The sequence below is a fragment of the Cervus elaphus genome, chromosome 5 (genome assembly GCF_910594005.1).
Source record: "Cervus elaphus chromosome 5, mCerEla1.1, whole genome shotgun sequence".
Taxonomy (NCBI): Eukaryota; Metazoa; Chordata; class Mammalia; order Artiodactyla; family Cervidae; genus Cervus; species Cervus elaphus.
The window spans coordinates 118,724,540-118,751,757 of NC_057819.1; the positions used below are offsets into that span (position 1 = coordinate 118,724,540).

A 27,218-nucleotide genomic window follows, 5' to 3' on the forward strand; every position below is an offset into this window, starting at 1 on the left:
GCTTTATTACTTTTCTTTCACATTTTGTCCTATAATCCTCTCAGAATTGATTTTTCTGTGCGATGGGATAAGGGTCATTATTTGCTTTTTTCTAAATATATACTCAACACCATTCATTGACAAGATGATCCTTTTCCCCACTGCAATATAAGGCAAACTTTTTCATAAATTAAAGACCACAAAAGTGTTGCTGATTCTGGACTTTCTATTTGTCCTTGCACCAGTACACTATACACTTGATATAGCTTTAATATGTCTTAATGTCTGAAGTGTAAGTCCTCCAAATTTGCTTTACTTTATAAAGATTATCTTGGCTATTGTTGGTCCTTTGCATGTCTGTATAAATTTTAGAATCAGCTTTTAATTGCCCCTCCAAATCCTGCCGATGTTTTATTTGAATCTAGATCAATTTACACAGAATTAACATCTATGCAATGTTAAGTTTTCTGATTTATGAAAATCAGTGGTGTGCTGGTGAAATGACTCTCTGAAAAAGGCAATACCTGATTTGTAGCATATTTTACTTTCCATAGTGTAAATGGACTATAACCCACCCGGTTCCTCTGTCCAAGGGAATTCTCCTGGCAGGAGTACTGGAATGGGCTGCCATGCCCTCCTCCAGGGGATCTTCCCAACCCAGGGACTGAACCCAGGTCTTTTGCCTTGGAGGTGGATTCTTTACCATCTGAGCTACCAGGGAAGCTGACTAAGCACCCTGGCCAATTTCAAGCTACTATTTAAACACTAGCTCACACAGCATTGTAAAGCAATTTTTCCTCTAATTAAAAAATAAATTAAAAATAAATAATACAGCAGCACAGAAAATGAAAAAAAAACTAGCTCACAAAATTACTAAATTTTTAACAATTGGCTCTTGTGAGCCACCTCAAGCTAGTAGTATATCACTGAAAATAATTCAAGATAGTAGCACAGCACTGAAAATGTTATATTTATTTAGGTCAACTTAATTTCTCTCTTTTGTTAGATTTATTCCTAGGTATTTTATAGTTTTTTAATGTAATTGCAAGTGATATATATTTTTCTTATTTAATATCCTAGTCATTGACATATAGAAATGGATTCATGTCAATGTATGGCAAACCACTACAATATTGTAAAGTAATTAGCCTCCAATTAACATAAATAAATTTATATTTAAAAAAAAGACATGGAGGTGGTTTTATCTGTATTTGTGTCTGTGTGTTAGTCGGGGTCCGACTCCTTGCGACCCCATGGATTGTAGCCCGCCAGGCTCCTCTGTCCGTGGGATTCTCCAGGCAAGAGTACTGGAGTGGGTTGCCATTTCCTTCTCCAATTTGTGCCTGTATACACATGAGGTTTGCTAATATTTTGTTTAGGATTTTTGCAAAGTGGTTTTGTAATGTATTTTGTTGTAATGTTAATGTTCTTGTCAAATTTTGGTTTCCAGGTAGTTTGGCCTCATAAAATTAGTTAGAAATCCTCTGGAAAAGTTTGTATTTAATTGTATCATTCACAGATAAAACACTCTAGGACTGGAGATTTTTATGTGGGTAAGATTTTAAATTGCCAGTTTAGTTATCTTAGTAGATACAAGGCTATCAGGATTTTATATTCCTCTTGCATCATTACTCAGTTGTGTTTTTCTAGGACTTTGTCCCTTCTAAATACTCAAATCAGTTATATGTTGGTCATAATATCCTCTTATTATCTTTTTAACATCTGTAGAATCTGTAGTGATCTCCCCTTTGTCTTTAGAAGTACTCACTATTTATATTTTCTCTTCTTTCCTTTGTTAATATTAGTACAGGCATTTATTACTTTTGTAAGTCTTTCCAAAACCCAGTTTTTGGTTGTATTGCTCTTTAGTTTGTTTTCCATTTCAGTAATTCCTGCTCTTTCTTTATTATTTATTTTTTTCTACTTTTGAGGGGTTTAACTTGTTCTAACTATTTGAGATAGAATCTTAGGTTATTAATTTTTTTTTCATTTTTTCTGCTGTATACATTTAAGTTTACAAATTTCCTTCTCAGCACATCTTTACTTTATCCCACAAGTTTTATATGTAATATTATTATTGTTATTTAATTCAAAATATATTCTAAATTCCAGTGTGATTTTTAACATATGATTTATTTAGAAAAACCTTCTTTAATTTCCAAACGTATGGGGGTTTTCTAATATCTTTTGCCTCTGATTTGTAGCTTAATCCCATACTGTATACTGCGCAGTTATTTGTACCCATCATCTTTATTATTCTAATAATTTAAAAATTATATAAGCTGTATTGATTGTATGAAATATTACTTTATAACCACCATTATGGGAGCATCTCTATTGCTAGAGTTAAAGGAATACTGTTCATTCTCTGTATCTGCAATTGACTGCTTATTGTTTAGCAGGTGTCATTATGCCTTATTTTACTTTCATAATTTGAAATTATAATGTTTAAAAAAATCTCATCTTTCTGTACTTCTTTTGTTTTGAAGGAGGAGAAGTTGACCTCAGTGACTTGGATAATGTCATGCAAAATATGGGAATAGAGCCCACACCTAAAGAATACTTGGAGCTAGTGAATTTACTTCCAGTTTATGGTGAGCATTTCAAATATCAGCATAGATTTCAGGAGAGCTAATATTACCTTTAAGAGAGTTAGTATAGTCATCAAAAAAGTTATTCAGTTTTGCAAGCAATAGTTGGCTTTTGAGGAGATAATGATATCCTTAAAAAGCCATTTTATCCAATACCCTGGGTTTATTATAGATAAATTATAAGTTAGAGATAATTAAACATATCCAAATTTTACAGATAATATTTTGAATATTTAAGAATTTATAAATTGTCATTTAAAATATGTATAAGTCAATAGCCCAATCAATTCTAAATCTTGACATCAGAAGTGAGGAATGTTGATAGTTATCTTTCATTCCACTGAGATGCCTATAGAAAATAGGAGAAGGAGGAGGAGAGATACAAAACTAAACTAGTAGAGGGGGAAAAAGACAGAGTCAAAACAAATATAAAATAAGGAAATGTTTTTGCTTTAGCATCAGCTCAGTTCAGTTGCTCAGTCGTGTCCGACTCTTTGTGACCCCATGAACCATAGCACACCAGGCCTCCCTGTCCATCACCAACTCCCGGAGTTTACCCAAACTCATATCCATTGAGTCGGTGATGCCATCCAACCATCTCATCCTCTGTCATTCCCTTCTCCTCCTGCCCACAATCTTTCCCAGCATCAGGGTATTTTCCAATGAATCAGCTCTTTGCATCAGGTGGCCTAAGTATTGGAGTTTCAGCTTCAGCATCAGTCCTTCTAATGAACACCCAGGACTGATCTCCTTCAGGATGGACTGGTTGGATCTCCTTGCAGTCTAAGGGAATCTCAAGAGTCTTCTCCAACACCACAGTTCAAAAGCATCAATTCTTATGTCCTCTGCTTTCTTTCTTTTTTTTTTTCCATTTATTTTTATTAGTTGGAGGCTAATTACTTTACAATATTGTAGTGGTTTTTATAGTCCAACTCTCACATCCATACATGACCACTAAAAAAACCATAGCCTTGACTAGATGGACATCTGTTGGCAAAGTAATGTCTCTGCTTTTTAATATGCTGTCTAGATTGGTCATAACTTTCCTTCCAAGGAGTAAGCGTCTTTTAATTTCATGGCTGCAATCACCATCTGCAGTGATTTTGGAGCCCCCAAAAATAAAAGTCAGCCATTGTTTCCACTGTCTCCCCATCTATTTGCCATGAAGTGATGGGACCGGATGCAATGATCTTAGTTTTCTGAATGTTGAGCCTTAAGCCAACTTTTTCACTCTCCTCTTTCACTTTCATCAAGAGGCTCTTTATTTCTTCTTCACTTTCTGCCATAACGGTGGTGGCATCTGCATATCTGAGGTTATTAATATTTCTCCTGGCAATCTTGATTCCAGCTTGAGCTTCTTCCAGCCCAGCGTTTCTCATGATGTACTCTGCATATAAGGTAAATAAGCAGGGTGACAATATACAGCCTTGATGTACTCCTTTTCCTATTTGGAGCCAGTCTGTTGTTCCATGTCCAGTTCTAACTGTTGCTTCCTGACCTGCATACAGGTTTCTCAAGAAGCAGGTCAGGTGGTCTGGTATTCCCATCTCTAAGAATTTTCCACAGGTTGTTGTGATCCACACAAAGTCAAAGTCAAAGGCTTTGGCATAGTCAATAAAGCAGAAATAGCTGTTTTTCTGGAACTCTCTTGCTTTTTCGATGATCCATCGGATGTTGGCAATTTGATCTCTGGTTCCTCTGCCTTTTCTAAAACTAGCTTGAACACCTGGAAGTTCATGGTTCACGTATTGCTGAAGCCTGGCTTTGAGAATTTTGAGTATTACTTCACTAGCATGTGAGATGAGTGCAATTGTGCAGTAGTTCGAGCATTCTTTGGCATTGCCTTTCTTTGGGATTGGAATGAAAACTGACCTTTTCTAGTCCTGTAGCCACTGCTGAGTTTTCCAAATTTTTGCTTTAGCACAGTAGGTATTAATAATTGTCTCAGGTGCTAAAGAATTGATAGACTTACCATATTAAGAATTTTTCTTACATTTGGTTTTATCATTTCTAGAAGATAAATTTTAGGAGCAAATTATTTATTGCTCCTATTATTTATTGCTTCTTTTAATAATAATAATAATTATTATTAGATAAATTTTTGGAGCAAATTATTTTAATGGTCTATATTTCTGTACTTGGATATTTAGTATTGCTTTAGTATATCTAGTTCTTTTTTCTGTGACCTAAATTATGTTATTTTCTTACAGCTACATCTGATGGAAAAATATATAAGAATAGGTTGTTGAACTGTGTGAAAGCTACAAAAGGTGAGAGAGATACAAATTGATAAGTCAGATTGAGACAGTTATGTGTCACTCTTGTCTTTTCCTAGTCATTAACCATTGCTTGCTGTCATTCTCATATATATATATACATATATTTCCATAATTCTTTTAATACATATATATGTGTTTTGTGCCAGTTTCAGCCTATCAGTAACCAGTGTTGTGGATGGATTGGCCCTTGTGATTATTGTTACAATTGCAAGATACCCTTCAATATTAATCATCAGGAAGCTTTGAAAAAACAAAGGTTTATTACTTACATGACCTGGAAATTACTCAGTACATCTGGGGTCACATAGTGAGGTTGCAAGGAGAGAGAGAGAGAGAGAGTGTGTGCATGGGCCTGAAGTTCCACTTTTATTATGCTTGAGGGTGGGAGCCTAGGGTTTTGTGTTCTCACTCTTTACTGGTGAATTTAGAACATAAGAGTGGACAAAAACCACTACAATATTGTAAAGTAATTAGCCTCCAACTAATAAAAATAAATGAAAAAAGAAAAAGAATTGGACCATAAAAAAAATAAAATAAAAATAAATTTAAAAAAAGAGTGGAAGTTTAAAGATTGGGAAGAGAATAAGTGGTTCAAATAATTGGAATCTAAATCAACCAAGATCTCTAAAACAACGGAGCTTCAGTGCTGGGAGGTGTGTGACAGTCAATGTATTCATTCGAGATAACCATCTTTGAGGTGAGTGCACTTGAATTACAAAAAGGAAAAAAAACACTGTCAGGATTTACACTACTCTTCATATTGATTAAATAATCTCCTGTTTTATTTTAAAGAGATGTTCTAACAGTTTAGGTTTACCTCAATTTTGGCTGTGGATGTATTAAAATTTAAGGCTATTATATACTGAGATGGGCTTCCCTGGTAGCTTAGTTGATAAAGAATCCACCTGCAATTAAGGAGACCCTGGTTCGATTCCTGGGTTGGGAAGATCCCCTGGAGAAGGGATGGGTTACCCACTCCAGTATTCTTGGGCTTCTCTGGTGGCTCAGATGGTAAAAGGACCCACCTGCAATGCGGGAGACCTGGGTTCAATCCCTGTGTTTGGAAGATTCCCTGGAGGAGAGCATGGCAACCCACTCCATTATTCTTGTCTGGAGAATCCCAATGGACAGAGGAGCCTGGAGGGCTACAGTCCATGGGGTCACAAAGAGTTAGACATGACTGAGCGACTAAGCACAGCATGTATTGAAATACAGTGACCAAACTGAGCACAGTTACTTGTATAAATGTTTATATTATAAACTGTTATGTTTGTTTTTTTCTGCTAAAATTAACCTGAGTGTTTTCTCAATCTGCTTTCAATATGTTGTGTTATATAGATTAATAGATTAGTTTTAGTTCATTAATGACCTTCTTTAAACACTTAAATGTCCTTGACCTCTTTTTTATGATGAAATTAATAGCCATAGTACATAGGCATTAATATTTATTATATTCTGAAATTTATGTCAATTTCCTCATGTGTTTCTCTTTTTAAGGATTGCAAGTTGGTGTTCAGGATCTTGATGCTATTCTTGGAAACATGACAGTCAAACTCACAGCTGAGGAACCTATTGACCTAACTCCATATATACCAGTTGATGGTAAGTGCCTTAGACATCATTGTGCCCTAATAAGAATTTGGGGTTTGGGGCTGATATTTTTGATAGTACTTATTTGGCGTAAATAAGAATGGTTTTTACCTCTTAATATATTAAAATTTCCCAAAGAAAGGCAATGCCAAAGAATGCTCGAACTACTGCACAATTGCACTCATCTCACATGCTAGCAAAGTAATGCTCAAAATTCTCCAAGCCAGGCTTCAACAGTACGTGAACCGTGAACTTCCAGATGTTCAAGCTGGATTTAGAAAAGGCAGGGGAACCAGAAACCAAATTGCCAACATCTGTTGGATCACCGAAAAAGCAAGAGAGTTCCAGAAAAACATCTATTTCTGCTTTATTGACTGTGCCAAAACCTTTGACTGTGTGGATCACAACAACCTGTGGAAAATTCTTAGAGAGATGGGAATACCAGACCACCTGACCTGCTTCTTGAGAAACCTGTATGCAGGTCAGGAAGCAACAGTTAGAACTGGACATGGAACAACAGACTGGTTCTAAATCGGGAAAGGAGTACGTCAAGGCTGTATATTGTCACCCTGCTTATTTACCTTATATGCAGAGTACATCATGAGAAACGCTGGGCTGGAAGAAGCTCAAACTGGAATCAAGATTGCCAGGAGAAATATTAATAACCTCAGATATGCAGATGCCACCACCGTATGGCAGAAAGTGAAGAAGAAATAAAGAGCCTCTTGATGAAAGTGAAAGAGGAGAGTGAAAAAGTTGGCTTAAGGCTCAACATTCAGAAAACTAAGATCATGGCATCCGGTCCCATCACTTCATGGCAAATAGATGGGGAGACAGTGGAAACAATGGCTGACTTTTATTTTTGGGGGCTCCAAAATCACTGCAGATGGTGATTGCAGCCATGAAATTAAAAGACACTTGCTCCTTGGAAGGAAAGCTATGACCAATCTAGACAGCATATTAAAAAGCAGAGACATTACTTTGCCAACAGATGTCCATCTAGTCAAGGCTATGGTTTTTCCAGTAGTCATGTATGGATGTGAGAGTTGGACTATAAAGAAAACTGAGTGCTGAAGAATTGATGCTTTTGATCTGTGATGTTGGAGAAGACTCTTGAGAGTCCCTTGGACTGCAAGGAGATCCAACGAGTCCTGAATATTCATTCAGGAAATCAGTCCTGGCTATTCACTGGAAGGACTGATGCTGAAGCTGAAACTCCAATACTTTGGCCACCTGATGCAACGAACTGACTCATTTGAAAAGACCCTGATGCCCTGGGAAGATTGAAGGTGGGAGCAGAAGGGGATAACAGAGGATGAGATGGTTGGATGGCATCACTGACTCAATGGACGTGAGTTTGAGTAAACTCTGGGAGTTGGTGATGGACAGGGAGGCCTGGTGTACTGCAATCCATGGGGTTGCAAGGAGTCAGACATGACTGAGTGACTGAAATTACTGATTGACTGATATTAAAATTGATACTATTTTTTTTTACCATTTATTCATTCAGTAAATATTACTGAGCATCACATATTGGATGTTCTGCTAAGTGCTAGAGATTGAATAGCAAGTAAAAACAACCATAGTCCTTGACCTAAGCAGCTTAATATCTACTATATCACAATTCTTCATGTACTAGTAGAAGCTGAATTAGAAGTAGAGAATTCAGACAATACTGCAAAGCTACAGTAATCAAATCAGTGTGGTATTGGCACAAAAACAAACATATGTATCAATGGAACAAAATAGAGCGCCCAGAAACCCACACACCTACAGTCAAATAATCTTTGACAAAGGACACAAGAGTATATAATGGGAAAAAGACAGTCTCTTAAGTAAAATGTGTTTGGAAAGTTGGACAGCTGCTTGTAAACCAATGAAGTTAGCACACACAATCTCACTACACACAATAATTAACTCAAAATGGCTTAAAGACTTAAACATAAGACATGACACCATAAAATACCAGAAGAGAGCACAGGCAAAACATTCTCTGACGTGAATGTACCAATGTTTTCCTAGATCAGTCTCTGAAGGCAATAGAAGTAAAAATGAAAATAAACAAGTGAGATCTAATCAAACTTACAAGTTCTTGCACAGCAAAGGAAACAATAAACAAGAAGACAACCTACAGAATGGGAGAAGATATTTGCAAGTGATGTGATTGACAATGGCTTAATTTCCATAATATAGCAATAGCTCATACAACTCAATAACAAAGAAACAGGCAACCCGATAAAAAAAATGATCAGAAGACCTAAAGAGACATTTCTCAAAAGAAGACATGCAAATGGTTAACAGACATGTGAAAAGATGCTCAACATTGCTAATTATTAGAGAATTGTGGATCAAAACCTCAATGAGGTACCACCTCACACCAGTCAGAATGGCTATCATTAAAAGTCTACAAATAACAAATGCTGGAGAGGATGTGGAGAAAAGGGAACCTTCCTACACTGTTGGTAGGAATGTAAGTTTGTGTCACCACTGTGGAAAATAGTGTGCAGGTTCCTCAGCAAACTAAAGATAAAATTACCATATGATCTATCAATCCCACTCCTGGGCATATTTCCAGACAAAGCTTTAATTCAAAAAGATATGGGCATCCCTGTGTTCATAGCAGCGCTATTCACAATAGCCAAGATATGGCTGTATAGCTTGGGGAATATCTTCAATATCCTGTAATAAGCTGTGATGAAAAAGAATATGAAAATATATATATATATACACACACACACATATATATTATTACTGAGTGACTTTGCTTTACAGCAGTAATGAACACAACATTGAGATTCGACTATACTTCACTAAAAAATAAATTTAAGTAAAGAGGAAGGGGTTCCATGGTGGCTTAGTGGTAAAGAATTTGCCTGCCAGTATGTGAGACACAGATTCTATCCCTGGTCTGAGAAGACCCCACATGCCACATGGCAACTAAGCCCATGTGGCACAATTGCTGAACCTGTGCTCTGGAGCTGGGAAGCTGCAACTACTGAAGTCCTGGGCCCTAGAGCTGGCGCACCACAGTGAAGAGTAGCTCCTGCTCACCACAACTAAAGAAATCCCATGACAACAATGAAGACCCAGCATAGATAAAATGATTCATTAATTTTAAAACTCTTTTATTTTTAGACAAAAAAATTATATATTTTTAAATTAAAAAAAGAAAAGAGGAAGATGCTACTAACAAGCTAAGAACTAAATTCTTTCCACTAAATTATAATTAAATGCTCTTTCCACATTATGATTGTATGGGCTTTTAAAATCTATTACCCCCATACTCCTTAAAAAAAGATTTAAGTATAAATGCCTAGAGTTAGATACTAGAACTTTTAGCAATAAAACTTCACTTTTTGTTTCCAAAGTCATTATCTGGACTCCTTGCCAATAATTAGCATATCTTATATGATGGGAAAGCTGAATTCTAGTTCAGCATAGCAAGTGGTGAAGAAAAGTTTTGGTAAAATTAGAGTTGATCTCATAATAAAGCAAGTACTTGCTAATAAAACTTATTTTATATCAGCAATCTATATCATCCTAATTTACTACAAAGTTATTCTCATAATTGCTTGTTTTTTTGCCTTGATTATCATTCAGAGATTATACTAGAATTAACAAGGAAGTCTTTATCTGAAGTGCCAGTGGCCTATTTGTTAGGTCAGGTACCTGTTTACCCTGCAGTTGGTTGTAATGCTTCAAAGACAGTTTTTTTTTTTAAATTATATCAAATAATGGCATCATTCACAATAATACCATAAGTCTCTATTTCTTTTGCTTTGAAGAAGGAGAGGTTGTTGTCAATGACATGAAAAAAGTTCCTGGAAACATGGGAATAGAACTCAAAGAAAAGGAACATGAGTTGGTGAACAACGTGCCAATTAATGGTAAGAATTTCTGTAACTATTCTGCTTCCTATCTAGGTGAAAAACAAAAACTGTCCAAAAAACCTTTAGAAGGCAATATTGTTTTATCTTAAGAAGAAATACCAACTCTGTCATCTCATTGTTAGTTTGGGAATCAGTAGACTCTAGTTATAAATCCCATGACCATGGATGAAAAATACTGGTTCTTATTTTTTAATCCATTGTAAGTCCTAAAGTTTCAAATGAGAATTAAGGGGGAAAAGGAAGGCATTGAAAAGTATTGGAATGAAAATAAATGAGACATTACAAACAATAAATGGGGAAGGGGCTTCTGCATGCTAGAGTCCAGGCAATAACTACCTTAGATGCCAATGAGTGTTTACTCCATTTCATATTTTATAAAAAATTATTGAGAGTAAATTTGTACTTTGTAGGGAATGTAAGTTCTGACTTTGTGAAATGGTGGCTTCTATACTGCTTAATGAATCTTTATATCACTTTTGTGAGATTTTGATTAGTGTATTTCTTAAAGCCCATGGAAAGATCAATCAGAATAGGATGATTGATGGTATGAAGGCCTTTAAAGATGAGCAAAAAGAAAAAATAGGATATTAAATCTTGATAGCTGCACCCTTCTAATATTTTGATGGCATGCTTATGCTTCTTTTAATCCATCTGTACTTTTGCAGATAATCTGCATTATATGTTAGAAAGAACATGTCATAATTTGTTGAAAGTTTATGGAAAAGAAGAAAATAAGTTCTGTCTAGTCTGAAGAGTGATTAAGAAACAAAAAAAGTGGTAGTTGCTAAGAAATTTACTCAGAAAAAGAAAAATTTCTCGGGTGTCAGCAAAAAAAAAAAAAAAATCATGCTTATTGGGTAGAAGTATGAAATTTGTTTTCCCCACTGCTGTGTTTCACTAAGCAGCTCATCAACTTCTTTTAAAACTTTCTGCTATGTGGAGTGGCCAAGGGAAGAGATTTTATTCTATTATTGAACATCTTTTAAACACTTGAACAGAATTTATTTAGCCATGGGCTTTGTACTAAAACCTATAACCATATTATGCAGGAATTAATAGTTTTTGGTTACATTTAAGAATCACTAAATTTTGGGTTTGTTCCTCTCAGTTTCTTAAAGGGAAGGGGATGATTGTATCAACAAGTTATATACTTTTCTGTAAAGCATGAGGTTGAATCTCATAGGCAAAAAACTTTAAAATCTGAAATAGAATCTAAAAATTAATAACTGAGCATTTAATATAGCAGTTAACCACTCAAGAGGTCTTGGGCTTATGAAATGCTGAAATGAATCTCTAAAGCTACTAATCTGGCACTAAGAAGACATTTTAAAACCTCACAGAATCTATTTCTAACTAGAGATAAATTCTGTCTTTAAGACTTATATTGAGTTTGTTATATCAGCAACTTCTTTCACTGTGTATCATAAACAACGCTGAAGTTTCTGAAGACCACAAAAGACCAGAGAAGAGTCAGGGAAAAGAGAACAAATTGGGACAAGGAGAGTGGAAATAGATGAAAACATTTTAATTGAAAAATTAAATCTAGGTCTACATAGCAAACATTGAAGTGAAGGATTAGCAATTACTCAGCAGAAGTGATCTGGGAGTTCAAGCAAATGAGAGTGGCCCCTTGTTATTGTTCGGAAAGATGAGATCTGTGGTCTACAGAAACAGGTGCTGAACTACCTTGGGCACGTTTTGTTGTTTCAGGTTGTCCCCAAGAAACGGTAATAGGAAACAGGTTCTAGATTAATCTATCCTATTGAACTTTTCTGAACATTGGAAATTAGTCTTGATAGCCCTATTAAAAGTGTTAAATGCTAGTACAGAGACATGAATTATATTTTCTCTCTTTCTTTATATCAGTAACACAAGCTAATTAGTAATACACAGACATGAATGTATTTTTAGTATTTTGGAAACATTGTATTTTTGTCATTTTCCACTCCTACTGCTTTCCTAAGGAGGGAAGGTTAACGTGAGTACTTTGGACAGCATTCTGGGGGAAATGAGAATTAAACTCATAGAAAAGGAAAAGGAAAAACTGACAGAAAACCTGCTAGCTAATGGTGAGTATTTTAGAAATAACTGTGCCTTTGATGGGAATTTGTGTTTGTAAACATGAGTATGAGAATTGCTAAAGCTAGTGACGTTTAGTACCCAAAAGGTATTTTGTTGATCTTGAGAAGAATTAATTTCTTATGCAAAGATAAGTCCTATTTCTTCATTTCTATAAATCCCAAGGAGCAGAAAACAGTTGTCTTCAGTTTATTGTTCTGTTCAACACTTTCTCACAAAAAACTTAATTTTCCCTATAATTCCTGAAAATGTTCATATTTATATCTTTGAACCAATTTTCTCACCCAAATTTTGAATTGGTATATTTTAATTTCTATAGGACATTTCTGTGCTGTCCCTCAGATATCATGGATTTTGTCAGTAACCACAGTAATTATCCCTGTGGTACTTAATGAAAGCAGCCACATGGGGCTTTTAGAAATATATTGGGGGCACGTTTGGTTGTCACAGGTGATTTTAAGATTGGGTACTATTAGTATTAAATTCTTTGAGCACTTCCCAGGTGGCACAGTGGTAAAGAATCCATCTGCCAATGCAGGAGATGCAGGAGATGTGGGTTTGATCCCTGGGTCAGGAAGATCCCCTGGAGATGGGCATGGCAACCCACTCCAGTATTCTTGCCTGGAGAATCCCAAGGACAGAGGATCTTGGCGGGCTGCAGTCCATAAGGTCACAAAGAGTTGGACACAACTGAGCACGCATGCATGAGTGCCAGGGATACTAAGTGCTCTACAATTAATAGGACTTTTCAACACACTGAAAAATTGTTCCACAGATAATACCAATTGCATGTTCAGTAATTGAGAAACTCTGGACCCTAACTTGGCTCGTATTTCCATACTTTTTCACTATTATGGTACCATCATTATTATCTTAGTAATATAAGCTGGAATCCTGAGAGTTAACCTTCACTCAATTCTAACTCATTATATTACAAATGAGTACCATTTGTCTATAAAATGTGAGCTTCTTTTGCCAGAGACCATACCTGGATCTTCATTTTACATCATTATCCCTCCCTCATCTTAGTACCTTTCACATATTATAATAAATATTTAATGAAAGAATTAGAATAAATAAAAGAAGTTTCTATTCAAAATGAGAGAAAAACAAAAAGAGTGCTAGTGGCTGGTACTTACAGTAGCCTATTGATAGATGCCTCAACTATTTGCTTACTATTATACTCTTCATACCAATTATTAATACCACAGTGTTGTCATAGTTATCCCACACAGAGTTAACTGTCTTCTATTCTTGTAAGAAATATTTGGTCTTACTTGCATTTAGGAGCCCATTTTCTCAGGGAAGTTTATAATCCATTGCAGTCTATTCAGTTCTCAATGACATAATGGGAAAATAGTTTTATATACAAAATGTAAAGTTTTTTGCTTTCTTCCAGTTTCTTTTCTGTCATCTCCTCATTCTACCCTCATGTCCTTCTAATGTGAGCCAGTGGGTGTCCCTTTTGAGATTATAATTTACTTTATTGTGACTAACTACAATTATAGTTAGTAGAGTTATCAAAGGACTTTGTGAATACCCGGATCACTCCAAAAAGAAATCTCATGCCCTTTAGCTATCACCCTACAAGCCCTATGTAATTACTAATCTATCTTCTGTCTCTGTAGATTTGCCTTACCATTTCAAATAAATGGTATAATATGTGGGTTTTGTGACTAGCTTATTTCACTTAGTATGTACAGGTTTATCTGTATTGTATGTATCAGTTAATTCATTCTTATTTTTTGCCTTTTTTTCAATATTTTTATTGTGATAAAATACACATAACATAAAATTTACTATCTTAATCATTTTAAAGTATACAGTTCAGTGGTGTTAAGTTCATTGATATTATTGTACAACCATTCAGTTCAGTTAAGTTCAGTCGCTCAGTCATGTCTGACTATTTGCGACCCCATGGACCACAGCACGCCAGGCCTCCCTGTCCATCACCAACTCCCAGAGTTTACCCAAACTAATGTCCATTGAGTCTGTGATGCCATCCAACCGTCTCATCCTCTGTCATCTCCTTCTCCTCCTGCCTTCAATCTTTGCCAGCATCAGGGTCTTTTCAAATGAGTCAGCTCTTCACATCAGGTGGCCAAAGTATTGGAGTTTCAGCTTCAACATCAGTCCTTCCAGTGAACACTCAGAACTGATCTTCTTTAGGATCTCTTTGCAGTCCAAAGGACTCTCAAGAACCTTCTCCAACACCACAGTTCAAAAGCATCAATTCTTTGGCACTCAGCTTTCTTTATAGTCCAACTCTCACTTCCATACATTACTACTGGAAATACTATAGCCTTGACTAGACGGACCTTTGTTGACAAAGTAATGTCTCTGCTTTTTAATATGCTGTCTAGGTTGGTCATAACCTTCCTTCCAAGGAGTAAGTGAGTTTTAATTTCAACCATTACCATCATCCATCTCCAGAATTCTTTTCATTTTGCAAATTGAAACTTTATATTCATTAAACAAAAGCTCCCCGCTGCCCCTTATCCCCAGCCCCTAGCAGCCACTGTTCTGTTTCTGTCCCTATGACTTTATATCCCTCTGATTTCATGTAAGTGGAATGACTGATTTATTTCATGTGGCATAATGTCCTCAAGGTTCACCTATGTTATAGCATATGTTGGAATTTCCTGCCTTGTAAGCCTCAGTAATATTCCACTGTAGGTGCATCCCTCATTCTGCTTATCTGTTCATCCATCAGTGAACACTGTGTTGCTTCCACATTCTAGTTGTTTATAATGCTGCTATGAACATGAGTGTACTGCTTCATTCCTTTTTATTGCCAAATAATATTCCATTGTATGGATATTATTTTCTTTCCTGCTTATCAGTTGATAGGCATTTGGGTTCTTTCCACCTTTGGGGCATAATAAGCATTTCCAAACATACACAAAAGTAGTAATGGAATAATATAATTATTCTTTCTCACATGTTCCTGTCACCTAGATTGAACAAGTAGGAAGATTTCGTTACACTTGTTTTTTTTTTTTTATTTTTCTGAATGAAATAGTTCAAAACAAGTTCCAACATCATTTTGTTCTTATGTACTTCAGTATGCATCTCTTAAAAATACAGACCATTTTTTATGTTACTGCAATGCCATTATATAATTTAATTAAAAATTTTCTTACTTATCTCTAGCTTTTTTACAGTTGTTAATAGTTTATTCAAGTCAAACTCCAAAGTTTACACCCTGTATCTATTAAGACACTTGAATCTTATGGAATATAATAAAGCTGATCCTCCTTCCTCCTCCTCTTTTACTAAAGTTCTAATTTACTGAAGAAACTGTGTCTGTTGTCAGTTGTCTTGTAGAACATCCCACTTACTAAATTTGTTTTCTCATCTGTCTTGTTCCTCTAGCCTATGTATTCCCTATAACTAGAAGTCAGCTCTAATGGTTTAATTATTTTCAATTTTAACATTTTTTTGACAAGAATACTTCATATGTGATACTGTACATTTTACATTGATTTATATCAGGAAATACAATCTATTTTATCTTTTTGAAAATAGCTATACAATAGTCACAAAGAATTGGACCCAAATTAGTGACTGAACAACAACAAAAAACAGTTGTCACAAATTGCTTATTTCAAGTTCCATCTTCATTCCCTATAGTGTGAGATGCCATCTTAACTATATACTTAGTTTCTATATTCACTTGCCTGTTTGGGGAATTCATATTCTGTCCTATTGGTCTAGTTATTCATACACTAATACTAAATTGCTTTGAATATGACAGCTTTATCATGTTTTAATATAGGTTGGTCTAACCCCAGGCCCTCATTCCCTTCCCCTAGACACATAAGTATATGGCTCCCCCCAGGTCTGGCTGTTCTTTATGGGAATGTCTTTCTGTGTGACTTTTATTAGTAGGATATTTGTCTTTTTTTTTTTTAATCTTCCATTTTCTATGTAATATATTCCCAAGTGAGAAGATTATTGATTTCTTAGGGTTTGGAAATCACTTATGTGGTCAGAGTACTTATTGTATGTACTTGCTTATTATTGTGCTTAGTCAAAAAACCCCAACATGAAGAAATATGAAGGTATATGGTGCACCATTATTTCTTATTTTCTTTGGTACAGAAATAGCAACTATTCTTTCAAATTTAGATGGAACATAAAAATCTTCCACATTCAATATAGACTGGCATTATTCTGAGTCAAGATTAGATCATGTGATGATGATGCTGTGCCCAGTTTGTTGTAGTTTGGGCCTCCAAGGATATAAATGATGCCATACATGCCTCAGTAGGTGTGCCCATGAACATTGTGAGCAACTCATTAAGAAGCTCCAGGAAAAAGAGGAAATGCCTCTTCCTGGCACTATGCTTACCTGCCTAGCTTCCTGTTTTTCATGAGACTTTGGACTAGTAATTCCTTACTCTCTTTCAGCTCTTCATTGCTTTCAAAATGATGCTTGTTATATTTTATTCAAGATTTTAGTTCCTTTAAGCAGTAAGATGGGTCTGAATAACATAGCCATCCAAATGAATGGAAACAACTTGCTGGTCAGTTAAGGTATCTAATCTGGGAGTTCAGAAAAGAAAAATAAACTTTACTCATTTTCATTTATTTTACAATTTGCTGTAAATAATTAAGAACTGGCTTAACCATTTTGAATATATCAATTCTAATTCTAATACCCTTATTGACTGCCTTGGTATATATATGAAGAGACCTTATTAAATCTTGGCCTTCTTGATAAGGTAGATGAAGAAGTTGTTGTTCAGTTGCTAAATCATCCAACTCTTGTGACCCCGTGAACTGTAGCACACCAGGCTTCCCTGTCCTTCACCATCTTCTGGAGTTTGCTCAAACTCATGTCCATTGAGTCAGTGATGCCATCCAACCACCTCGTCTTCTGTCATCCCCTTCTCCTCCTGCCTTCAATCTTTCCCAGCATCAGGTCTTTTCTAATGAGTTGACTCTTTACATCAGGTAGCCAAAGTATTGGAGCTTCAGCTTCAGCATCAGTCCTTCCAATGACTATTCAGGGTTGATACCCTTTAGAATTGACTGGTCTGATCTCCTTGCTGTCCAAGGGACTCTCAAGAATCTTCTCCAGCACCACAAATTCGAAAGCATCAGTTCTTCAACACTTAGCCGTCTTTATGGTCCAACTCTTACATTTGTACATGACTAGTGGAAAAACCAAACCTTTGACTATACAGACAAAGCTGTAATCATAATGCACAATAAGTAACATCAATGGTCACATTGTAGAACCAATAAGTTTTTTGTACATGCTTTTCTTTTTACAAGATTATTGATGTCAATAAAGTGGGTACTCTTTTGCAAAACATGGGGATGAACTTTACAGAAAAGGAAATTAGTAATCTGACACACAATCTAACAGGTGATGGTAAGTATTTAAGACATATTTGAATTGCTCAGGGTGTCTGGAGAATATGGGCTTCTATAAAAGTAATCTCTGAAAACTCTTACTTGACATTGAGACAGAAGACAGTAAAGATGACTCAAGACAGAAAGTAAACATGTTGATGTTGGACAAAAAGCAACAAAATTCTGTAAGGAAATTATACTTCAATTAAAAAATAAACATTTTTCTAAAAAAGAAAGTAAACATATTTTGTCCCTTGATATTTCCAGAAATTCTGATTCAGTTGAGAATATGGCCAGTGCCACTATTAGACTTGGATAGAACCAGAGAAAGACAGTACTGTGGGGGGAATGTATACCATTCCCTTTAACACAAGAATTTTTTTTTTAATAGAAAAGACAGCTTAGCCAAATGTGGGAAATTACTTAAAAAAAGAGTTCTATCACCACCATTATTTCCAGGGACTTTAGGACAGCAGAATAAAGGAGAAGTGATAAGTGTGGGACTTAACTTCCTATACCACATGAGAAGGGCAGAGTCGTCCAGATACCCCAAGGGAAAGGACCATGAAGAATTCAAGCTGTCATGCAAGGAATGCAAGAATGCTCAGCCACTCATGCTTCTGCTTGCATCCTTACATTCCTGAACCAGAATCTGGTCCAAGGACTATGTTCCCAGACTTCTAATCTCCCTCAATGGGCTAGAGACAAACTCTAAAGAGCAGTAAATTTCACATTAGGGCTCAATTAATTCATAAACTAAATAAACAAAAGTTAAAGATCTAAACCTGAGATCACTCCAGTGAGGCTAAGTGTTTGAAACATTTCCTGACTATTTTACAATCTTAATTGAATTAATATTTGCTTATCTTATTAAGATGCATTTAATTGCATCATTGTGTAGGACAGAACTGTTCCCTAAAATATTTTTTGTTTCATTCTATAATTTTTATCACTTTCAATCTACCAGAAAGAATATGCAGGTGATCTTCATTGTCTTATTTTCTTTGAGTGGGATGATGTATCCATTAGGAAAAGTGGGACTAGATGTGGAGCTATCACTTATCATAATAGAAAAATATGTTTTTAGCTTAAGAGACCTGTCTGAGATTATAATGGTACTTTTAAAAATATTGCCATAATAAAATGAACCAGAATTATGAAATAAAAAATATATAGCTATTTTTTGGGACTGTCATCTAGTCTTGCCATTGATTGCTCTTCCTTGTTTTGAATAATAATTTAAGATCAACCAAGACAATGAAAAGGGCTTCCCTGGTGGTTCAGACAGTAAAGAATCTGCCTGCAATGTGGGAGACCTGGCTTCATTCTCTGGGTTGGGAAGATCCCTTGGAGTAGGAAATGGCAACCCACTCCAGTATTCTTGCCTGGAAAACTCCATGGACATAAGAGCCTGGTGAACTGCAGTCCATGGGGTCACAAGAGTCGGACATGACTGAGCAACTAAACCACCACCACCAAGTCAATGAAAAGCGGTATTCCCAGGTGGTGCTATGACCAACCTAGATAGCATATTAAAAGGCAGACATTACTTTGCCAACAAAGGTACGTCTAGTCAAAGCTATGGTTTTTCCAGTAGTCACGTATGGATGTGAGAGTTAGACTATAAAGTAAGCTGAGCACTGAAGAATTGATGCTTTTAACTGTAGTGTTGGAGAAGACTCCTGAGAGTCCCTTGGAATGCAAGGAGATCAAACCAGTCAGTCCTTTTCTTTTTTTCTGTTTACTATAAACTTTCTTTTTTTTTTTCCATTTATTTTTATTCATTGGAGGCTAATTACTTTACAATATTGTTGTGGTTTTTGCCATACATTGACATGAATCAGCCATGGATTTACATGTGTTCCCCATCCTGATCCCCGCTCCCACCTCCCTCTACATCCCATCCCTCTGGGTCTTCCCAGTGCACCAGCCCTGAGCACTTATCTCATGCATCCAACCTGGGCTGGTGATCTGTTTCACCCTTGATAGTATACTTGTTTCAATGCTGTTCTCTCTGAACATCCCACCCTCGCCTTCTCTCACAGAGTCCAAAAGTCTGTTCTGTACATCTGTGTCTTTCTTTTTTGCATATAGGGTTATCATTACCATCTTTCTAAATTCCATATATATGTGTTAGTATACTGTGTATTGGTCTTTATCTTTCTGGCTTACTTCACTCTGTATAATGGGCTCCAGTTTCATCCATCTCATTAGAACTGATTCAAATGAATTCTTTTTAATGGCTGAGTAATATTCCATGGTGTATATGTACCACAGCTTCCTTATCCATTCGTCTGCAGATGGGCATCTAGGTTGCTTCCATGTCCTGGCTATTATAAACAGTGCTGCGATGAACATTGGGGTGCACGTGTGTCTTTCAGATCTGGTTTCCTCGGTGTGTATGCCCAGAAGTGGGATTGCTGGGTCATATGGCAGTTCTATTTCCAGTTTTTTAAGGAATCTCCACACTGTTCTCCATAGTGGCTGTACTAGTCTGCATTCCCACCAACAGTGTAAAAGGGTTCCTTTTCTCCACACCCTCTCCAGCATTTATTGCTTGTAGACTTTTGGATAGCAGCCATTCTGACTGGTGTGTAATGGTACCTCATTGAGGTTTTGATTTGCATTTCTCTGATGATGAGTGATGTTGAGCATCTTTTCATGTGTTTGTTAGCCATCTGTATGTCTTCTTTGGAGAAATGTCTGTTTAGATCTTTGGCCCATTTTTTCATTGGGTCATTTATTTTTCTGGAATTGAGCTGCAGGGGTTGCCTGTATATTTTTGAGGCTAATCCTTTGTCCGTTGCTTCATTTGCTATTATTTTCTCCCATTCTGAAGGCTGTCTTTTCACCTTGCTTATAGTTCCCTTTGTTGTGCAAAAGCTTTTAATTTTAATTAGGTCCCATTTGTTTATTTTTGCTTTTATTTCCAATATTCTGGGAGGTGGGTCATAGAGGATCCTGCTGTGATTTATGTCGGAGACTGTTTTGCCTATGTTCTCCTCTAGGAGTTTTATAGTTTCTGGTCTTACATTTAGATCTTTAATCCATTTTGAGTTTATTTTTGTGTATGGTGTTAGAAAGTGTCCTAGTTTCATTCTTTTACAAGTGGTTGACCAGTTTTCCCAGCACCACTTGTTAAAGAGGTTGTCTTTTTTTCATTGCATATTCTTGCCTCCTTTGTCGAAGATAAGGTGTCCGTAGGTATGTGGATTTATCTCTGGGCTTTCTATTTTGTTCTATTGATCTATATTTCTGTCTTTGTGCCAGTACCATACTGTCTTGATGACTGTGGCTTTGTAGTAGAGCCTGAAGTCAGGCAGGTTGATTCCTCCAGTTCCATTCTTCTTTCTCAAGATTGCTTTGGCTAGTCGAGGTTTTTTGTATTTCCATACAAATTGAGAAATTATTTGTTCTAGTTCTGTGAAGAATACTATTGGTAGCTTGATAGGGGGAATATTTTAAAATCATGTTATTATCTCTGATGTTATTATTGAGTTTCTTAATAACATGAGCTTTAAGCTCAACATTCAGAAAACTAAGATCATGGCATCTGGTCCCATCGCTACATGGCAAATAGATGGGGAAACAGTGGCTGACTTTATTTTGGGGGGCTCCAAAATCACTGCAGATGGTGATTGCAACCATGAAATTAAAAGATGCTTACTCCTTGGAAGGAAAGTTATGACCAACCTAGATAGCATATCGGGATGGGGAATACATGTAACTCCATGACTGATTCATGTCAATGTATGACAAGACCCACTGCAATGTTGCGAAGTCATTGGCCTCCAACTGATAAAAATAATTGAAAAAAAAAATTAAAAAAAAAAAAGCAGAGACATTACTTTGCCAACAAAGGTCTGTCTAGTCAAGGCTATGGTTTTTCCAGTGGTCGTGTATGGATGTGAGAGTTGGACTATAAAGAAAGATGAGCGCCGAAGAAGTGATACTTTTTTTTTTTTTTAAGTCAGAAGTAAAATACCTTTATCTCTTCCTTCACACAAGTTGAGCACCTTAGCTCTTTTTTAAATTTTTATTTATTTATTTATTTTTTATTAGTTGGAGGCTAATTACTTCACAACATTTCAGTGGGTTTTGTCATACATTGACATGAATCAGCCATGGAGTTACATGTATTCCCCATCCCGATCCCCACTCCCACCTCCCTCTCCACCCAATTCCTCTGGGTCTTCCCAGTGCACCAGGCCCGAGCACTTGTCTCATGCATCCCACCTGGGCTGGTGATCTGTTGAAGTGATACTTTTGAACTGTGGTGTTGGAGAAGACTCTTGAGAGTCCCTTAGACTGCAAGGAGATCCAGCCAGTCCATCCTAAAGCAGATCAGTCCTAGGTGTTCACTGGAAGGACTGATGTTGAAGCTGAAACTCCAATACTTTAGCCACCTGATGTGGAGAACTGACTCATTAGAAAAGACCCTGATGTTGGGAAAGATTGAAGGCAGGAGGAGAAGGGGACGACAGAGGATGAGATGGTTGGATGGCATCTCCAATGCAATGGACATAAGTTTGAGTAAGCTCCGGGAGTTGGTGATGGACAGGGAAGCCTGGCGTGCTGCAGTCCATGGGGTTGCAAAGAGTCAGACACGACTGAGCGACTGAACCGAACTGATATGGATATATTTCATTCTGCCCTTGCATGTTCTTAAATTGTTACCTTCTGAGCCACCAGAAAAGCCCCTGATTCCTCATAGGCATGAATATTTCATTATTTGAAATGATTAGGTAAGCCATAAAACTCTCAAATGTCTATATCCTCATCTTTCCAAAGGAAAAAAGGTTGATGTCGATGACCTTCCAAATCTTCTTAGGGACAAGGGAATTGAGCTGACAGATAAGGAATGCTCAGAGCTGAAGAAAATCCTACCAATCAATGGTGAGTCACATGGTTGCCACTCAGGCCTTTCATGGCCTAGTTGTGTGGCCTTTTTGAGAAGTTATAAAACTTCCCTATAAAATTTCCTCTAGAAATTTCTGAACTTTAAGAGAAAAAAATCTAGGCTGTGTAGAAACCATATAACTGTCAATTAAATTTACTTTTTAAGTCATTAAAACTTTCGGCTATGAGTAAAGCAATTAATATTGTGTGTGCATGTGCTTAGTTATGTTCAACTCTGTGACCCACGAATGTAACCCACCAGGCTCCTCTGTCCATGGGATTTTCCAGGCAAAAATACTGGAGCCAGTTGCCATGTCCTACTGCAGAGGTTCTTCCCAACCCAGGGATCAAACCCACATCTCTTGCATCTCCTGCTTTGGCAGGCAGATTCTTTACCACCTACACAACCTTTACCACTGGAAACCCTGACTGAATATTACTTATACTTAATTATAAAACCTAATTATAAGCAAGGAAAGAAAGGAAAATGAGAAGAGTGAAAGACTAGTAGAAGGAAGAGAAAGAAGTTAGAGGAAAAAAATGGTGGTCTAGTGGTTAAGAATCCATCCTACAATGCAGTGAACACAAGTTCAATTCCTGGTCAGGAAACTAAGATTCCCATGGAATAACTTAGTATTCCACGGAATACTAATAACCATGGAACAACTGAGTCAGCGTGACACAACTAGGAAGTCCATGCACCTCAACAAAGATCCCACGTGTTGGCAACTAAGATCTGATACAACCAAAAAAACAAGTAAATATTTAAAAAATGGGAAACAGCAGTATAGCAGACTGGTAGAGAGCAAAGTATCCTGTGTCTGAATGCCTAGATTCAGATCCTAGCTCCACTACTTATCTTCTGTGTTATCTTAGACAAGTTTCTTCTAAACCTCAGTGTGTGAAATTCCTCATTTATAAAAAGAGGATAAAAATGACAAAGCACTTTGAAATGTGCTTAGTATAAGATAAAATTTCAATAAAAGTTACCTATTGTGCTGTTATTGTAGTTGTGATTATGATGATGGTGGTGATACGTGTGGTAGCAATGATGGCTTTAATGGTGGCAATGATGATGATGCCTCAGCATAGCCCAAACTCACAACTGCTTTGAGTAACAAAGATCATAGGGACATGTCACTTTTTTACAAGTTGTTATTTCTACCTTCATTTTTAAAATTTCTAGTTAAAATAATATTTTAAGGAAATTATGAAAATATATATTTATAGAATTATGAAATACAAAATACTCTTTTATGAATGACCATACAATTTTCATTCTGACATGAATTTGGCTTTTCTTATAGCTAATGGGCAGGTGTTTCAAAATAGGGTTTTGGATGAAGTAAAGTCTCTCAAAGGTAAGAAGATACATGTTAAATTCTTGAATCTAGAACATTATATTGTGAATATTATTGATTCATTACTTATACATCCCTAAATATGTTTATTTTATCAGACAATATTCTTTATTGTATTTTTGCATCTAGCTTTGCATTTACCCAAGCAGGTGAAAAAAATCATTTCAAATTTACTTATATATAGCAAGTTAGTTATTTTAGAAATTTGTCACAAATAACCTGATAGTTTATGTGACAAAAATAACCTGTTACTTCAGAAATCTATGAAATTAGTTGCTTAAGCTCTAGTTTAAAAATCGTTAAGAAATTTTATGGTATGTTCTCTTACCCCCTCAAGCCCAACTTTAAAAAGAGAAATTTTGATTTATAACTCTGCTACTTACTTTTTCAGTCATGAATATGATTTATTTTTATTACTGTTTTTCCATTACATTTCTGAGGTAATAATGGCTATTGGAAAAAATAACTCATGGGTAGAGTTATATTTTTAATGTTTTGAAGTCATTTAATTTGCCTCATTTTAATTTTCTCTCTTTTTCTAAGGCGGGATGATTAATGTCGATGATCTGAACAAAGTTCTTGGAAACATGGGAATTAAGCTCACAGAAAAAGAACATGAAGATCTGATAGCTAATCTTCCAGTTGATGGTGAGCATGAAATATATAATGTACTCTAACATCTCTGAGCTCCAAGGGGTTGTATCTAGGTATCTGCTAAATATTTCTATTTAGATGTCCCAGACTAAAAAGAAATTCATTATATTTTAATTGAATAGAGTCTTACCTCCATGTTCTCTACATCTCCTATAAAACTGGGGTCATTCTTCACTCTAACTTTCCCTTAATCCCTGTCCCAGTTAAATTCTATTTAACGTCCTAAAGATTTCTTTACTCTGCTTTCTTTACTCCTGACTATCTGTTACCACTGCCCCTATAAACTGGTATTTATAGCCCCAACTTTCTACCTCATCAACATTTGACATAGTCAGGTGTATTATTTTTTAACATGGTTGATATGAAATTGTATCTTGTTTTAAACTGCATTTGCAGATTGCCAGTGAGGTTATCATCTCATATCTTTATTGATCATTCAACCTTCCTTTTCTGTAAATTGCCTTTTCATTATTTTGCCTAAATCTATTGGGTAATTTGCATTTTACTAATTAACTTGTAGTTGTTCTTTATGTACTCTGTGCATGTATGCTAAGTCACTTCCGTCGTGCCTGACTGTCTGCAACCCCATGGACTATAGCCCGCCAGGCTCCTCTGTCCATGGGATTCTCCAGGCCAGAATACTGGAGTGAGTTGTCATGCCTTCCTTCAGGGGATCTTCCTGACCTAGGGATCAAACTCGCATCTCTTACGTCTCCTGCATTGGCAAGTGGGTTCTTTACCACTATCGCCACCTGGGAAGCCCACATACTTTATGCTAATATGTATGCTAGTAGGATATAGCATCCCACTCTGTATGCTAATCATTTTTATGTTTTATGTACAACAAATCAAAAGCATCAATTCTTTGGCACTCAGAACTGATACTTTTGAACTGTGGTGTTGGAGAAGACTCTTGAGAGTCCCTTGGACAGCAAAGAGATCCAACCAGTCCCTCCTAAAGGAAATCAGTCCTGAATATTAATTGGAAGGACTGGTGCTGAAGCTGAAACTCCAGTACTTTGGCCACCTGATGCGAAGTACTGACTCGTTGGATAAGACCCTGATGCTGGGAAAGATTGAAGGCAGGAGGAGAAGGGACGACGGAGGATGAGATAGTGGGATGGCATCACCAACTCGATGGACATGAGTTTGAGCAAATTCCAGCAGTTGGTGATAGACGGGGAGGCCTGGCATGCTGCAGTCCATGGGGTCACAAAGAGTCGGACTGAGCGACTGAACTGACACAAGAAATATCTGTCTCTTACTTAGCATTTTGCTTAGATTATCACCTTTCATTGAACAGAAGTTCTTAATTTTAATAGAATTAAATTTGTCACTGTCTTCCCTTATAATTTGTTTTCTGTTTAGAAAATTCTTCCTTATCATCAGATCTTAAAGATTTTTACTATTGTTTTTATCCTATTTCTTTTCAATTGATAAGGAATTTATTTTGGGCTTTTTTTTTTTTTTGGTGAGTTAAGAGATCTAATATTTTTCTGTATTAATGGCCAGTATTTCATTAGCCCTTTTCCTACTGATTTGTAATATTTACTATCATATATACTAGAGTCAGTTTCTAAGTTTCTATACTGTTTCATTGACCTATTTTTCCCTCTGTCAATATACTATACTACCTTAATAATAAGATTTTACATTAGTAAATCTTGAAATTGAGTATTGTAAGTACCCCTTCTTGAGATGTGTTACAATGGAGTATTACTCAGCCATGATAGAGAAGGAAATAATGCCATTTGCAGTAGCATGACAAGATTAGGGATTATCATGCTAAGTGAAGTATGTCAGATGGAGAAAGACAAATATGTGATATCACTTACATATAGAATCTTTTGAAATGATACAAGTGAACTTATTTACAAAACAGAAACAGAATCACGGACTTAGAAAACAAAGTTGGTTACCAGAGGTGAAAGCAGCAGGATAAATTAGGAGTTTGGAGTTAACATACACACACTACTATATATGAAATAGTATACAAGGACCTACTGTGTAGCACAGGAAGCTCTTCTCAATACTCTGTAATATCCTATATGGGAAAAGGATCTGAAAAAGAATAAATATATGTATAAGTAAATCACTTTGCTGTGCGCTTGAAACTAACACAACATTGTGAATCAACGATACTCTAATATAAAATAAATTTTTTAAAAGTACTTTTCTTGTTCCTCAAAATTATGTCAGTTATTTTGTAATTCTTAGTCTTCCATAAATTTTATTAACTGTTCTAAAATCTATGATTAATACCATTTGGATTTTAATTGAATATGTATTAAAATTAGTATTGTGGTATTCGCAGACTCTTGATGATTTTCTGATGTTGATCTGATGTTGATTTTCTGATGTTGATCTGATGTTGATTTTAAAGATATTTAAAATCAATTATTTCTTTTTCTTGTTATATTTAATTTGTTAGGAATTGCAGCCCAATTTGAATACTAGAGGTAAAATAGGCTTTCTTGTCTTTTTGTGGTTTTAATGGACAAACTTCTAAAGTTTCACTGTTGAATAATGGTG

The 27,218-nt window shown here is 36.0% G+C and overlaps 1 protein-coding gene across 1 annotated transcript in view; it reads left to right on the plus strand.

The window, feature by feature from the left end:
• Nucleotides 1–27,218, plus strand: part of EFCAB13 (EF-hand calcium binding domain 13) — a 249,822-nt gene that overhangs the window by 150,790 nt on the left and 71,814 nt on the right. The window contains exons 32-39 of the mRNA XM_043900794.1: nucleotides 2,469–2,573; nucleotides 4,781–4,840; nucleotides 6,347–6,451; nucleotides 10,225–10,326; nucleotides 12,294–12,398; nucleotides 22,564–22,668; nucleotides 23,979–24,032; nucleotides 24,576–24,680. Coding sequence (XP_043756729.1) covers nucleotides 2,469–2,573; nucleotides 4,781–4,840; nucleotides 6,347–6,451; nucleotides 10,225–10,326; nucleotides 12,294–12,398; nucleotides 22,564–22,668; nucleotides 23,979–24,032; nucleotides 24,576–24,680 — 741 coding nt within the window. The remainder of the gene's footprint in view (nucleotides 1–2,468; nucleotides 2,574–4,780; nucleotides 4,841–6,346; nucleotides 6,452–10,224; nucleotides 10,327–12,293; nucleotides 12,399–22,563; nucleotides 22,669–23,978; nucleotides 24,033–24,575; nucleotides 24,681–27,218) is intronic.